Source organism: Tiliqua scincoides, chromosome 1 (genome assembly GCF_035046505.1).
Source record: "Tiliqua scincoides isolate rTilSci1 chromosome 1, rTilSci1.hap2, whole genome shotgun sequence".
NCBI classification, from domain to species: domain Eukaryota; kingdom Metazoa; phylum Chordata; class Lepidosauria; order Squamata; family Scincidae; genus Tiliqua; species Tiliqua scincoides.
In genome coordinates this window covers 281,282,082-281,297,677 of record NC_089821.1, presented here as the reverse complement: position 1 = coordinate 281,297,677, position 15,596 = coordinate 281,282,082, and the positions used below count along the sequence as shown (strand labels likewise).

Here is a 15,596-nt window from a genome sequence, read left to right as displayed (position 1 = left end):
AGCCATGAGCATGTTGTTAGTTTGACTGCACACAAAACAGAAGTCTGTAGGACTTGAGGGTCCTGTAGGACTTGAGGGTCAATAGTCAGGGGCACTGAAGGCTAGGGTAACCTGTCTGTATCTGCTGTGTGCTTTGTTGGAAAGATTATGAGATCAGGCTGCTGTAATCTCTTGGTTCAAAGGTGAGGAAAAAAAATGCAGGAAAAGATTTGACAAGCAACCCAGGCAATAGCCTTAGCTAGTTCCAGGGAAGGCAGCAAGGCAATGAAATCAAGACTGCTCTCTTAGGGGCAGGGTTCCTTGAAAGACTGATGCTGTGTGTGGCAGTCTCAGATAGTGCCTGGGGGAAGGGTGCAGGGAAGGACAAAAGCCAGGAAGGAGGAGAAGGGAGCAGTCTATCCCTGTCCTGGGTGCTGGCTGGCAAAGCAGTTCTTGGGTAGCATATGGCTTGGGGTCCTTGATGCAGCACCAGCAGTTACCTAAGCAATCTATAAGGAGCAGTGACAGAAGGAACATGGCACACAAGGAGTCTCTGACCCAGCTTCCACTACCAGCCTACGACTGATGTCGCACCATATACTTTTTGCCTTCTGGCCACTCAGTTCTCATCCAGTCAGCTTCCCTGAAGATCCTGTTTGTGGAGGGGTTGAGCTGTTTTGCTAACCAAAGTTCGCCTTAGCCAGTGTCAGCCCCCCAAACAGCTCCTAATTTCAAGAATTCAACCCAAATCCCTACAGAGACCAGGAAAGAGAAAAATGTTAAAAAGCTTGGAAAATTTTTTTATTGGTTTCATTTTATAGATCGTTGTTTCCTTTTTTAAATACAATAAATATTTATCAGTAATAGCATTTCATGGATCAGAATTCAAGTCCATTACAAGACTGTCAACCTTCTAACAATGTTTAAGACAGACATGAGTCCTAATGAGGTGTGAAGGATTGCAGGGACAATGTGGAGTTTCCTATTGCAAGAACAATCTGTACAATCATTTGCTTTGACTCAGCTGGCCCTGGTGGCCTGAATGCTTTTGTAGAAAAACAAGTCAAACGTCTCCGGGAAGCCTCTTGTGGCAGGGAATACCAAGGACAGAGGCACCACCTGAAGAGCCAAATTCTAAAAAAAGGACCCCGTTTTTCCCTAGGTGAGAAGGCAAAAAGCTGGAACAAGCAACATTCCATGTCCAGTTTCAGCCCCCTTCCTGCTAATGTGCTATTAAGAGAGAATGATTCCACCCACATCTTTCAACATAGTTGTCTATGAATTAGTTTTCAAAATGTTGCAGCCACAGAGACCCAGAAAGCAAAGGAGATCATCAGTTGGTCCACAACTGGTGCAGGTTTTGTTCTTACTTCCAGACAGGGCATACTCTGGAACACAGGCCAAGAAGATGCCTTTTTCAGAGTAAGGCAGCATGCAGAGAAGGGATCCCTGCTACCATTTCCTACCATGAAACTGTGAGAGAGAGATCAGAAATGAACTGTGGTGCCACAACTTCATTCAAGCACACTAGAAACTCATACAAATGTTGAGATGGGCAAGATCTACAGCCTCTGAAAGAAGAACTGTCTCCAAAGCCTCTGTTCCATGCTTGGCCTCATTTAATCCCCTGCTATGCGGATACAGCCTCAGCCAGGATCTAACTGACCGGCATCAGCTGGAAGCTGCAGTTTTGAGGACAGTTCTCTACAAGTTTGCTAATCACTTGTACCAATGTGGATCCATCTGCTTTTCATCTGCAAGCCAGAAGTGGTTATGGTCCTGCACCATTGACCACCAAGGAGTTGCTGAGAAAAGTGGAACAAACAAAACTGCCTGTTTTTGGACCCAATATAAACACCAAACACTGACTCTTCCAGGCAGCAGCTGCCTGTCCCAAGTCTTTCTGCCCACAAAATACCAAGCAGCACCACCTGAGAAAAACCTGCTCTGAAGAGTGCCTGAGGGGCACCAAAGCAGCAGATGTGGCCCTTGAGCACCAGCAATTCCAGTCATGCAAGCCAAATTTTACTCCTAGTGAAATCAAGTGGAGCAGCCATTTCTAATCGTGAACCAACTGAAGGACTTAAGCAGTTGTGATGACTCTATGCCTCACTTATGGAATAGATGCCTTTATTCACTAGGGGGGATCTAGGATGCAAGACGAGACAGGGTCCAGAGAGTGAACTCCTCCTGAACACAGGGAGAATATGTGGCAAAATGTACACGTTCACCCACTCAGTACACACCGCCTTTATTTCAACAATACTGGAGATGGACACACAACCACGGACTCTGAACATTGCAGACAAACTGGTGCATTTGATTTCCACCACATTAAAAATGGTACTAAAATTAAGACAAATACCCTACCCCCATCCCCCTGCTTCCACATCTGAGTATGCCATACTTATTCTCTGAACTTGGACAATGCTTGAAAAAACCTGTTTAGTTTTAAGACAGTTGACTTCTTCCTCAGTTTGAGGCAAGTCATTTAAGGCACCAAATTCCTTATTGAGAATTCCAGATAGCAAGGAAAGTAGAATCAGATGTTTTATTTTGAGAAAGAGAGGCAGGCAGGCTGTCCTGGAACATGCCAGGAAGGTAACACAGAGGCACTGTCACCTGAAAGCTATCCTGGCACAGCTCTGGGCATGCCATAGCTAAGCATGGAGATTTCCAAGAGCGCTTCCAGGCAGTATCTGAAGGAATGATCAACTGGATCACATCATTACATCGGTACTGTGCTCATGTGTGATTACTCCCCCTAGCAAAGACCTTCAGTTTCCATGAAAAGTTTCATCTTCTGTCCAAAGGCTTGCGATATCATAGCACCCTGTGGAACATTATCCCTCAGGTACTGCAAGGGACCCTGCCCCCTCCCTCCAAAATTAAAATACTTTTTCAAAAGCCTGCCCCCTTCTTCTTCTGAAATAGCTACATCCACATCCAGAAAGTAGCTCAGGGAGAGGCAAACTTTGTGCCCTATTACTTAAGGTCTGCCGTGCGATTCACTGTATTTCATCCCAACGATTACAGTGTTAAAATATTCAAGCATATCTCAGTTCCTCTGTACACTCAACCTTTTTTTCTGTGCAAATTGTTTAATTAAAAAAACTCCAAGGGAAAATAAGTCTTCCCACCCTCATTTCACTCTACAGCTGTGAAACATTCATTAAAACAAGCAAAATAAGAATCATTTGGTTTCATCATCCATGCCCAGAAATCAGTCCACTATCCTGTTGTTTTTTTGCAAGGTGTAGCACTAGTTGGTAGAACCAGCAATTCTCTTGCTCATAGAAACATCAGAAATGACATCTGCAGTCCAATTTAAAAAGCAAACAAACCAGAGAGATGATATATTTGCAAAACAAGAGCAAAAAGAACTAGCTCCTGGATGTCACACTGCTTACATCTTGCTTGTCGTACTGATTCAAGCTGACGAAAAAGTGAAATGGCCATTTCACAAATCACTTTCTTCCTGCAGAATGGAACTGATCACCCAATAAGAGGAAGGTGCTACTATGAAGCCTCCTCTCAATGCAAACCATGAAAACAAATACTTTGCCCCTGCCGTTAATTACACACCAATATCCTCGCTGTGCTCGGTTTCCTCCGGGTGCAACCCTTCCAGGAAAAGTTGGGTTTAGGCTGCACTCTTCATACAAGCACACAAAATTAAAACAAAATTAAATAAAGTGACAAACGGGAGAGAGAAAACTCAGCACTCGACTTTCACCACCATTTGACTAAAATAGAATTAAAGGTTTGCTGAATGTTGCATTTCCAGCTGGACAGTTAACAGAAAAAAGCCACTTGGTTAGAGGCAATTTCTGCTGAAGTTGGGTGCAGATATCAAGAATGCCATCTTTTTCACAAAAGGAGAGTGAAGTACTCCCCTCCCCTCTGCTCACAGTAGGGAAGCCACGCAGCTCCAGAAGCATGACTGCACTCACAACTGCTGAAAGATTCTTGGAAGGAGGCTCCCTCAGCCCCTGCCCTTCCCCAGTAGTGGAGCTGGAAGTGCACGTCACCGGAGTGATGCCACTTGCTACTCCTCAGCCTGCAGTAAGCATCAGAACATATCTTCTTTGTTCACCAAAGCTGCTGGCACAGGGAGGAGAGGGCCCTCCAGGCACCCCGAGTTCACAGTATCTGCCATGTCGACCTGATTCGGCCATGTAGGAGCTGTAACTGGGGGAAGGAAAGATACGGGGAAAACAGAGCCTGGGAGGATCATGCGTCAACCAAGTCTGTTTTTTTTCCTTCTGCATGAAGCCCCCTGCCTGTCTGGTTCCACAATGCCAGATGCTGAGGGGTCTGCTCTTTCCTCTTCTGAAGTCTCATTTCACAGGCCACATCTCGACATAACCTGGGATAGTTTGTGGCAGTTCCGTGGTTTCAGGCCCACAGCTGGTCCCTTTGTACTCACTGATCTAGGGTAATTCCTGGAGGGTTCCAAGTGGCATTGCCCACGCCTGGTCTGGAGGCTTCCTTAAGCACCCTTGTGGCCCTGTGCATGCTCAGAACTGTGAAGAAATGTTTCCCAATTGCACACCTGTGAGGGAATTGGCATGATGGCAGTGAGGGAGGGGGCAGGAGAAGAACGGCCCCTGCTGCTCAATCCCACATGTTCTCTGCCCCCACGAATGTCTGAAGTGGGTCAATTTAGTTCCATGGTGATGGCTGAAGAATATTTACACAGGCTACTGAGCTTACAGAGCCTCTGCAGACTGCAGGCTGACTGTCTCCTCTGCGGCCGCTGCCTCCTTCTCCACAGCTAGTCAATCGGAGCTGGGCTTCCGTAACGAAAAAGGACGGATGTGGAAGTGTTTGCTCAGCTGGCTCACCTGAGGAGAGCAAATGCAAAGCAGAGGCACCTTTATTTAGAAAGCAACTTCTTTGCAGACTTTCCCCTGCCTCCCTCCTTTAAACAACAAAACAAAAACTAACAAGTCAACACTAAAATAAAGCAAGCATGCATAGCAGATGCACTGAAAATTCACCAAACAAGCAAGGGGGAGGCAACCAGTTCTTCAGGAACAAGGAGCTCCACGGGGGTGGGGGGGGGGTCAGAAGAAGCCTGCAAAAGGGCCTCCAAGGAGGACTTTTGAGACATTCTGGTGGCGTGAAGACTACATCAGGCAACAGACATGGTGACCTGCAGCTACCCTCCTGGTCTGACAAGCGACAGGTTCCAGAGGACGTTCCGGACCCCTTAGCATTCATACAGCACTTTCCAAGTGCCAAAAGGTTTCATATGCATCGTCTTGATGCAATCCTGGAAACAACCCTGCCAGGCAAGCATTATTCTTCCCCTGTGGAGCTGGAGCTCCGTACTCCACACAAACTGCAGGATCACCTACCACACTGACTCCATAGTGAATATGCGCCAAGGTAATAAGGCTGGTGAGCAAGTAAAGGAGGAATGTTTCACTCTCTGGCAGCAGGCCAGATGTCACCACCAGGACAACCAAGGCCAGCGGGAGGAGCATCCAGTTGAGAGGCTGGCATCGAGTGCTGCTCATCTGACAGACGATTAGCCGACACTGGAAGGAAGGGTAGAAGGATGTCAGGCAGCTGGTGAGGGCGGAGGCAGATGGAGACCTTCGTTGGCCGAGCACCTCCCCTGCAGACAATGCCTGGCTCAACCTGTCCCCACCACTGGGCAGCTGCCTCTTAGAGAGCTACACTCAGCAGAAGCCTAAGGTGTTTGCATGGGAGAATAGCCTGAGATGTTTAAGAAGATGAACAGAAGTCAGACTCCTTCCCACACCCATGATACAGGATCCAAGACAGCACTGCCAGTGCCATCAGCACTCTAATAGGACAACAGCAACGTACTGCACAGCACCAAATATGCCAAGCTGCCTTCCACCGAGGAACAGCATCAGCCCATCTCTGTCAGCACTTGCCACAATGGCTGACAGCAGCTTCCCAGGGTTTTAGAGAGAGAAAGGTCTAACCCAGTCAGGACTGAATGGGACCCTTCAACATGCAAAGCAGGGATGGCTCCACTCCTAAAGCAGCTCCTCCCTGGTCTCAAGGCTCTCTTTCTTGATGGGTGGGGCACATAACTTGGATAGTGAGCCAAAGTCTGCCCACTGGCCTGGGCTCCTGGAGACAACGAGGAAGAAAGGACTTACTGAAATGTTAGCAAAGGCTGTTCCAACCATGAAGTAGAAGAGGCGGGGCTGGGCCTGGAGGATTTCTGATGGCGACAGGAAGATCCAAAAGGTGCACAAGATGAAGAGCAGCACTGGTGAGAGAAAAGGAAGCATCGCCTCGTAGCAGGAGTGGTGCTTGAGAGTGTTGCTTGTGTAGGCTCTGCAAGACAAGAGGCAGCAGACGGGGCTTCAGTAGCAGCAGGGAAAATCAACTGGCATTAAGCAAGAGAAAACCTGAAGGGTCAGGAACAGCCACTGGCCTGACTCCGAATAAGGCAGATTCTTATTCGCCTTCAATATCAAAGTGGTATCAGAACAGGCAGAGGTAGCAGGCTCCACTGGCTAGGCTGCAACAGAGCCAGTGGGGAGCAGAATCCCTTCAAATGAACATTTGGCTGGGTCCACCTACAGGAGACTTGTCAAGGTTACCCTTTCTTGCCCAGCTGGTGGGGCCGGAGCAAGACTGCTTTTCTCTGGGTTGCTGGCCTTGCTACTCTGTACACAATTGGCTAAATTTCATATTCTCTGCTGTTCTCTTGTTTTTTTTTCTTTTTTACTGACCCAGGGCTGCTTAAATATACGCTTTTAGTGTGCAATTGGGTTTATGTTAGTAGATAAATGGTACAGATATTTCTATCACCAATAATCAGGACCTGAAAGTGAAGAGCACATACTGCCTCCAGGTTCAGAGTTCTCTGAACATGTGGGTGTTGACTCCTGGCAGAACTGTTGCTTGCTTCAAGTATGGACAGGCTGACTGGGAAGGACTTACTTGTAGTAATTTAACAGGCTCATGGGAAGAGTCACGGTGAGTGCACAGCCTAAGGAAGAAAACAGCCAAGTCACTACTCTGCCAGAAACACATCTTTGTTCAAAAATAGCATGGAAAAATATCTACCATGCCTTCTTCCTTCCTATTACAGCTGGTAAGAAAGTAAACACAGCTTACTCTTCATTTTAGAGAGGTGTTTCTTCCTACCCATCAAACCTATATCGAAGAGACACAAAAAATTTAACACAAACAACTCCCCCCTCCCCCAAAAGACTACTTGTGAACATCCAAGATGCAAAGAATGCAGCACATGTTGAATGGGCAGGGCATCTAGGAAGATGGTACAAATTGCTTGGCAGTGGAACAGTCAGCCTTGAAAGGGGGTGGGATCATCAATGGAGGCTGGATGGGTTGGGGATCCTGTAGGTGTGGACAATCTGTATTGGTTGGGAGGGGGTTGGCCTTGATAATCTTGTTGGTCCCTTCCAACTGAGTGATTGAGTCTATGAGGGGCAAATCAGATCAGTGCTGCAGGAACTTTACAAGTTTTATAAAAACAGGCCTTGGGTTTTACTTTGGATCACTGATGCTGACCATTTTTACAGCAACTGAAATCTGCTTCTTTCTTGTTTGGCTAATATCATTGTTATGGCTTTACACTGTGCACTCACTGATTCTCTGTACACTTGTAAGTTGCCTCGAGGGGTCAAAAATATACATTTTAAAAGTATACACATGGCTCTTGTTTTGTATAAAGAAAAAAAAAACATCAGTTCAGAGAGAGACCAAAGAAGCTGCTCAAGAACCAACACTGACTAAAACGGGAGAGATCAGTAAAGGTGGAAAAATTTCAGCCTCTTTTTTCTAGCTTGAAACTCAACTGGGGGGAGGGAATATTGTGAGTAAAATGTACGCTTCTTTGAAAACAGACCAGGTTCTGTCCATGGACTGGTGCTTTTCAACCTGTTCATAAATGACCTGGAGACAGGGTTAAGCAGTGAGGTGGCCAAGTTTGTGGACAACACTAAACTTTTCTGAGTGGTGACGACACAAGAAGAGGTTGTGAAGAGCACCAGAAGGATCTCTACAAACTGGGAGAATGGGCAGCAAAATGGCAGATGTGTTGCAATATAAGTGTAAAGTAATGCACTCTGAGGCAGAAAATCAAAACTTCACATATAGGCTAACGGGTTCTGAGTTGTCTGTGACTGATCAGGAGGGAGATCTTGGGGTGCTGGTAGACATCCTGATGAAAGTGTTGACAAAATGTACAGCAGCAATGAAGGCGGCTAATTTTATGCTGGGATCATAAGAAAAGGTATTGAGAACAAAACAGCTATTATTATTTACTTATACAGGTATTTATATACTGCCTTTCTTTGGTCATCAGATTTCTCCTCAGACTTTCTCCTCAAGGCGGTTTACATAGGCAGGCTGTTCTAAACCCACGTAGCGATTTTTACAATTGAATAGTTCTAGTCTTTCACAGAACTCCTCCTTCCAGCTGAATTCCTTCCTGGTCTGGCCTCTCTCTGGCCCTTCGCCTCCCATGCTCCACTGGAGGCAACTCCTCTCTGCCATCTAGGGTCAGCTCATCAGTATATCAGCGTGTCATCACTTCTCTGGTACTTCTGGTTGTTTCGAACTGGCAGCCTCAGATCTTCAGGCATACAAGGCGGCAGCTCTACCAACTGAGCCAGATATATAATGCCATTGTACAAATCAATGGTAAGGCCACACCTGGAGTATTGCGTCCAATTCTGGTCGCCAAATCTCAAGATGGATATAGTGGAAAAGGTACAGAAGAGAGCAATCAAAATGATTATTGGGCTGGGGCACCTCCCTTAAGAGGAAAGGCTCTTGTCTAGAAGAGCCCCCCTGAGGGGGGACATGCTTCAGACACACAAAATTATGCAGGGGATGGATAGAGGGGATAGAGGAATGTTTTTTCCTCTCACAAAACACCAGAAACAGGGAATGTCCACTAAAACTGAGTGTTGGGAGAGTTAGGACAGACAAAAGAGAATACTTCTTTACCCAATAATGTAATTAAGTCTGTGGAACTCCTTGCCACAGGATGTGGTGATGTCTGGCCTAGATGCCTTTAAAAGGGGATTGGACAAATTTTTGGAGAAAAAGTTCATCACAGGTTACAAACCATGATGAATATGTGCATCCTCCTAATTTTAGAAGTAGGCGACCTCAGAATGCCAGATGCAAGGGAGAGCAGCAGGATACAGGTCTCTTGTTGTCCTTGTTTGCTCCCTAAGGCATCTGGTGGGCCACTGTGAGAAACAGGAAGCTGCCCCTTTGTCCTGATTCAGCAGGGGGCTCTTCTTATGTCCAGGCCAAAAATGCTGCTAGCCCAGGGTCCAGAGGACTAAGCAGGCTGCATTCTCACCACAGGGCCATCAGGTCGTATTTTGGCCAGCAGGTGGCCTCAACCACTGTACTAGAAAAAAGTTCCGATTAGGTAAGGTTAGACACATCACACCAGCCTTTCAGTGCCCAAACCTTCATATTCATATCATTTGGAGCTCTTTTATCATGTAACTGGAGGGGAGAAAGAGATGTAAATGAGACGCGTGTCTAGAAAGAGCTATTCCAAATGTTAAAAAGAAAAATCATGCTGGATAAAGAGTTCACATCACACTGAGATCTGACATTGTGAAGATCCAAAGGACAAAATAAAATGGAAGGGGAGGGGCAAGTCGGCAGGGAGGAATGATGACCAACTAGTATTACAAGCTATTGCAGTAAGGACGGCACCTATTTTGCAAGGGATCAATTCCTGAACTAAAGTGAAAAAATAGACAAGGGGTGGAACTGAGCACAAACCGAACACTTCCAGGGCATGTCTGTCTATCAGGACAGACCACCTCAAAGTCAGCAGGTATAAATGCACATAACCCAAGTTACGCTCTCCACAGCCACAGAGGTTTGCCACCTGGGACAAGGACTGGCAGCTTGAACTGGCAGCCTAGAAGTGGTGTAATAAGACTGCTGCACCAAAAGGGGGAGCACCTGCTGACCCTGTCCTTGGTAAGCAGTCACTGAAATGCACAGGCACCTTCTCATCCCAGAAGGAATCTGGCATTCCTGAGGCTTCCACATTCAGCTGAAAGCCCCACCCAGATCTCTTGTTTCCATAGCTGAAGTAACCCAGGCAGTTTCAGTTTCAAGGGCACACAGATTTCTGAAAATCCAGTTCTCTGACTCAAGAGGTCAGATTCCAGCATTCAGAGTGAGACACTGCAATCCTTTCAGCTACCACTTTTGGATCCCACTGCAGAATCTTTGAATCTGTTGAAGAAAATTCAGTCCAGCCAGCAGACTAGTGCTGTAATTTACAACCCATTTGTTCTAGAGTAATCCTACTGGAAACTGGCCATAGCACACAACTCACTTGGCTCCAGTGCAGACTCCCTGGTTTTAAATAGGCCTGCTGTGCAGCAAGGAGCTTCTCAACTTGGACCTAATTTCTGTTTTGCTAAGAAAAGTAAACACAAATGGCAAAGACCTACTTAGAAAAAAGGCACTGGATTTTGAAAACAAGTGGTGATTAGAAAGACAATTCCACAGGAAGCTCCTTACCAATAATCATTGCAGTGAACAGGTCTCTATATAAGAAATTAAACAGGAAAGGTTCGTACCAGGCCTCCACTCCCACCATGGACGTCACTATGTACACAATGGAAATGGTCTGGAAAAGAATCAGAAAGAGTATATGACAACAGAGTATTAGTAGTTGGTAGGCGCCATCTGACCAGATGTCATTTTCATAGCATTACCTTGTAATTAACAAGTTATTAAGCATATTACGACATTCAGGGCCTTGCATTTATACAGCTAGTAGGACACACAGTCCCCAAAGCCACCTGCTATGTCCTCCTACCACCCCTCCGGCACTTTCATGGTCATATATTGTATGGGTTTTTGCAGGAGGGGGTTCCTGCTCTCCACTTTGAAGGATTCATCTCATTCTTGGAAGAAGGACAAAACCTTATAAAGAAACGGGCCAGTTCAGGAGCTGTGAAGAAACTCTGCAGCATTCACACTGTGCTAGGGCTGTATTCTCAGGTCATCCAGGGAGAAAAGATCGAACCTGGCTTGCTTTGTTAGGCTGGACCCTCCTCTGCTCTCTTTACAGAGTTCTGGAGAGCTGGGATTTTAGCACTTCTGCTCTATGACAGGCAAACACCACAGCCTTACACTGAGAGAGACTGTTTCAGCCAGTCCTGGAAACAAAACAAGGAACGCCAAACAGAAGGCTTTGAAATGTTCCTTTCTCGGCATGCCTGATATCTCAGCAGACTCTGCTATTCTGGCTCCAGGGTGACTATTAGAGAGTGCAGGCAGCTATCCCAAGAGTCTTATGGGCCTTCCAGCAAGAGTTACCGACAAGAGCAGACACCTTCACCCTTCTGCCCCAAACACTGTCATGAGGTCATCTGAGAGCCATCGTTGCACAAAGAAGACCAGAAGCTTGAAGGTGGGACAAAGCAGGCTCCCTTCTCAGCCACAAAACTGTTCAAGTCCCAATCAGTGCAACCCCATCAACTGGGCCTGGAAATGCCAACAGGGCAAAGGGCAACTGCACATATCTTGCTGCAGTTAGGAAAGTGCCCAATAGGGGGCCCAGGAAGTACAGAAAGGCAACTCTTGACCAGCAGCAGCTCACTGCATAGAGGGAGAGACAAAACAGTGACACATGATTGCAGGTGAGCACAGCCAGAGAGGACCTCATCCAGCTGGCTCCAGCTCTCTCACACCTGGGCAATCATGCTTATCACAAGGAACAAAGCCAGAGGAAACTCTGTCAGTGGATGGTGCAAGCTGTCACTGATCAAGCAAAACTGGTTTGAAGGAAGACAGCATCCCTTGTCCTCAGATGCTGCAGTCACACATGTTGCTGCAGGGAACCTCTTAGAAGAGGCATCACCAGCTATGCAAAACCAAAGGGGAGGTTCTGTTGTAGTACAAACACCCACTCCCACCAGTGAAAGGCCTAAACGTTTATCACACCTGCTGCCAAATAAACTGAGGGCCATTAGCTAAATTTTGCAGACCGAGCTTGTTTTGTAATTCAGCCCTTGCTAGTGCAAAACATTTGAGTCACTGTAGGAATTCCTCGAGTGAGGCATTCTGAGACTTGAGAAGAAGCTGCTGCAACAGAATTTTTTGGCACTGTCCAGTATCCAGAGCTCTTTACCTAGGATCTCTTCCCAGCAAAGCAGGCTGTGCTTAAACCAAGAGGGAGAGCAAACAAGGCCAGCTACTAGTGAGTCTGGTAGTTTAGCAGGGTCCAGACCATGGGCCTCCGAAGGTGAAGGGACAATACTATCACTCCAGCCTACTTTTTCATCACTACCACAAGAATACAGGGGGGTTTAACATACGCAGGAAGTCCAGCTGTTTGCAGAGCCAGCCTGGATGTTTTCCATTCTGTAGCAGAAACTAAAACGGCCCAAAGTTGTGGCACGGGGGAGGTCAGCAGCGATTAGATCTGCTTGGAGGTACTTACCAGGACACATTTTCAAGAGCTGTGTTTTCCACTTAGCTCCACTGCATTTGGCCACCCAGCCTTTTGCTTCCTACAGCACAAGCTCTGTGCTGCTATGCTCCCCACACAAGAACTGGCACAAGGTTCAGGACAGACAAGACAAAGAGCTTCCAAAGGCCTTGCAATAGGACACACTTTTTTCTTCAAGGTGGGGGTGGGTGGGGCAGGTCATGGCACTAGGCACTAGTGCCTAATATGGCACTAGGAAACCTGATGGCTGAAAAGAGAGCTGCCATATTCAGAGGCGCTCTACCCTCTATGACCAGATACTTTTGCCACCTCTTCTAGCTTCACAAGCTTCCCTGGGTGATCTGGTAAGCTGCTTGCTGCTGAAGACCCAGCAGTGGTCTTTTCAGCCCTTCCACTGGATCCAGCATGACAAGTTGTGTTTACATCATAGTACAGACAAACCTGCTTAACCTGTTCAAAAGAGGCAACAAGCTGCACAACGAGACTAATTTGTTGTAGGGACACGCACCACCTTCAAACCCAAACCAGTGCTTCCTTATGAAATTGCCCTGAGAAGTCAAGGGGCAAGAAGACAACACTTACCACCTGACTGATGTCATATCCCCAGGGTAGGAAAAGAATCCCTGTGTTATACTTCTCCCAGTGGGAGAGGATGAAAGAGAACAAAACCACCCACAGGAGGAGGTAGAGCACGAAGACGGAGACACCATTGGGTCCCCGGCCAAAGGTGGAGTAAACAGTCACCACGAAGAACATGCAAGCCCAGCTGTCCAGGCCATGGTCAAAGAGTTCCCCAAGAGGGGTGCTGGACTTGGTGCGGCGAGCCTGCTTCCCATCCACACCATCTGAAATAAGGGCACAGAGAGAAAGGTGGCACAGGTGAACTTGCTGCAGTCTCAATTGCTTGCAGGAAAAAACCCCCCAAAAACCTACCAGGAAAAAGTCAAGCTAAAATGTGGACGCATCAACTAGATGAGATGTTGGAGATCCCTGACGGGTCCCCCCCCCTCTTCAAACAGGAGCCACTGCAGAAGTGGGAAGCAGACCTTACACTGGGACCACAGCTTTATGTGAAGCAGAGTTCACCTCCCCATTGTTTTCCTGATGTAAAATCCCATCCTTCACAGCTGCTATGGGTCCCATTATGGAAAAACTTTGACCTAATGTTGAAGCAACCAAACACCACCATATTTCCTCTTGCCACTGTCTGCTTCTGCATGAAGAATCTGTACCTGGTCCAGTCAACCGTAAGGACTTCCAAGTTACTAGTAGCCACAAGCTGTCCCTTTTTTCCTGTAAAAGTACTCACAAACAAGTGCTTTTGCAGCAGAAAATGGACTGCTTCAGACCAAGTCAACTGAAAACCTTCTGGCAAGTTCAATTTTTTGTCTGCAAGAAGTTTGTGGTGAAGGGCAACACCCAGCTCTGACGTATGAACTGAGTGGAGTCTTGAAGGATGGATGTCCTATTGTAGGACTAGCCAAATCAGACCTCATAAGCTGCTGTGAATTGCTACCTCTCTCTGTCCGAGAGAGAATCTCCAGGAACAAAATGGCAAGAGCCCTCCCTGTTTTCTGTGATCCCAGGGTCAATCTCCAGCAGCATCTCCACACAGGGCAGGGAAAGCCTCCTATCTGAAACTCTGGAAAGCTGCTGCTGCCAGATAGCACAGATAATATTAAGCAAGGCAGATCAAGGGGTCAAACTCAGCTGGTGGCAGTTTCCTATCTTCCCTCTCCCATTCCAGCTCTAAGGTCCCACTACAGGAGGCAGCTGTGGCAGCTTTAGCAAAAAGAAAAAGCAGACAGCCTACCCTGAGTATACATTTGGGAACAGGAATGTGAAAACTGGGACTGGATATAGCTCCTGCATTTATGGAGCTTGACTACTACTGCAAATACCTACATGCCTACCTCCCCACCCCACCCACACATACATAATTACATGCAGAGAAAGAAGTTTTCAGTTCTTACCTAGTGTGTAAGCGACAAAATTGAGGATACCCACTGTGACCCACACTTTGTTTGGAACGTGCTCATGATTCGGTGCTGCAGAAAGAAAACTGAGAGTCTATACAAAATACCGCCCAGTGTAACACACAGCTTTCCAATACAAATGGGACATTGCAGCAGTTAAGAACAGGGGCCATCATTTCAGCACCCACTGACCTTTGATTCATCCCACTGCCATTAGGCTGCCTCTTTTGTATGTGTCAGCAAGCATCTATCTGCCTGAATGAAACAAGTAGCTACCACTAGCCCAGTTCCAAACAATGCAATCCACCTTTAAGAGGACAGCCCCCAAAGCATGCCAGAGAGTTGGCAAATGTGCCAGCCTGTCTACCTTCTCTGCAAAACATCTGTATCATCAAAGAGAGCGCCCTGGATGCCTCTTGGTCTCCTCTCATGTATTTCCAAGTACACAGGCAACAAGTTTGCTCTGTCCCGATTACCAAAAAAAGGCTTGGATTCCTGTCATACTGGTGGGCAGAAGATCCAGGAGTCCCACTCCTCAAAACTTTCTTGCAGGGCACACAGAAGGCCTCTAAATGCGATTCACCCCTGCACTCATTGATTACTCAGCCACTGTATTCATGACAAGGCAATGTGGTAGAGAAGCATCCCATGACTGCTCTTGCTCCACCACTGTCGGCCACACGAGGTCGCCTGCTTCCTTCTGCCTGATGCCTCATAATTGTCCCTCATGACATGAAATGTGCCTCATGACCTGTTATAAAAAAATTAGACATCCCCTGAACATTTAGAGAAAACCTTTCACACTTTCTCATGATTACACAGCTGTGTCCAATGTGCCGTATCTCTTTCAAGTTCCTCCCTGGAGCCCAAAAGATATTGTTTAGGACATGAGGCAGGTCTGATTTCCCAAACTTACAGTTTTCCAGCTTTGATGTTCCTTTAGACCTCTACTTTAACACCAACCATAAATTTTTCCTCTGGAATAATCTGGATTCAGAATTCCACTGGAGCATCCCCATCCCCCCCCCCCCAGAATTTCCTGCCAGGCAGCCAGCAGCACCTCTACATGCACAATCTTCTTCGGATGTTAATTCTAACCATCTTAAGATATTGCTGTAACTTACGTACCCCAACTTCCACTCCCGTGACACCCTCCCTCCCCTTTTTGATTC

General features: G+C 46.9%; 1 protein-coding gene across 2 annotated transcripts in view; it reads right to left on the bottom strand.

Annotated features, from left to right (window-relative positions):
* Positions 1 to 774: 774 nt before the first annotated feature.
* Positions 775 to 15,596, bottom strand: part of SELENOI (selenoprotein I) — a 40,061-nt gene continuing 25,239 nt past the window's right edge. The window contains exons 4-10 of one of the 2 annotated variants that reach the window (XM_066626752.1): positions 14,422 to 14,496; positions 13,031 to 13,293; positions 10,510 to 10,618; positions 6,916 to 6,964; positions 6,123 to 6,303; positions 5,343 to 5,525; positions 775 to 4,826 (exon numbers count right to left, since the gene is read on the bottom strand). In XM_066626752.1, the coding sequence (XP_066482849.1) occupies positions 4,692 to 4,826; positions 5,343 to 5,525; positions 6,123 to 6,303; positions 6,916 to 6,964; positions 10,510 to 10,618; positions 13,031 to 13,293; positions 14,422 to 14,496 (995 nt within the window). In that variant the 3' untranslated portion in view covers positions 775 to 4,691. The remainder of the gene's footprint in view (positions 4,827 to 5,342; positions 5,526 to 6,122; positions 6,304 to 6,915; positions 6,965 to 10,509; positions 10,619 to 13,030; positions 13,294 to 14,421; positions 14,497 to 15,596) is intronic. The other variant, XM_066626753.1, reaches the window with a different exon arrangement.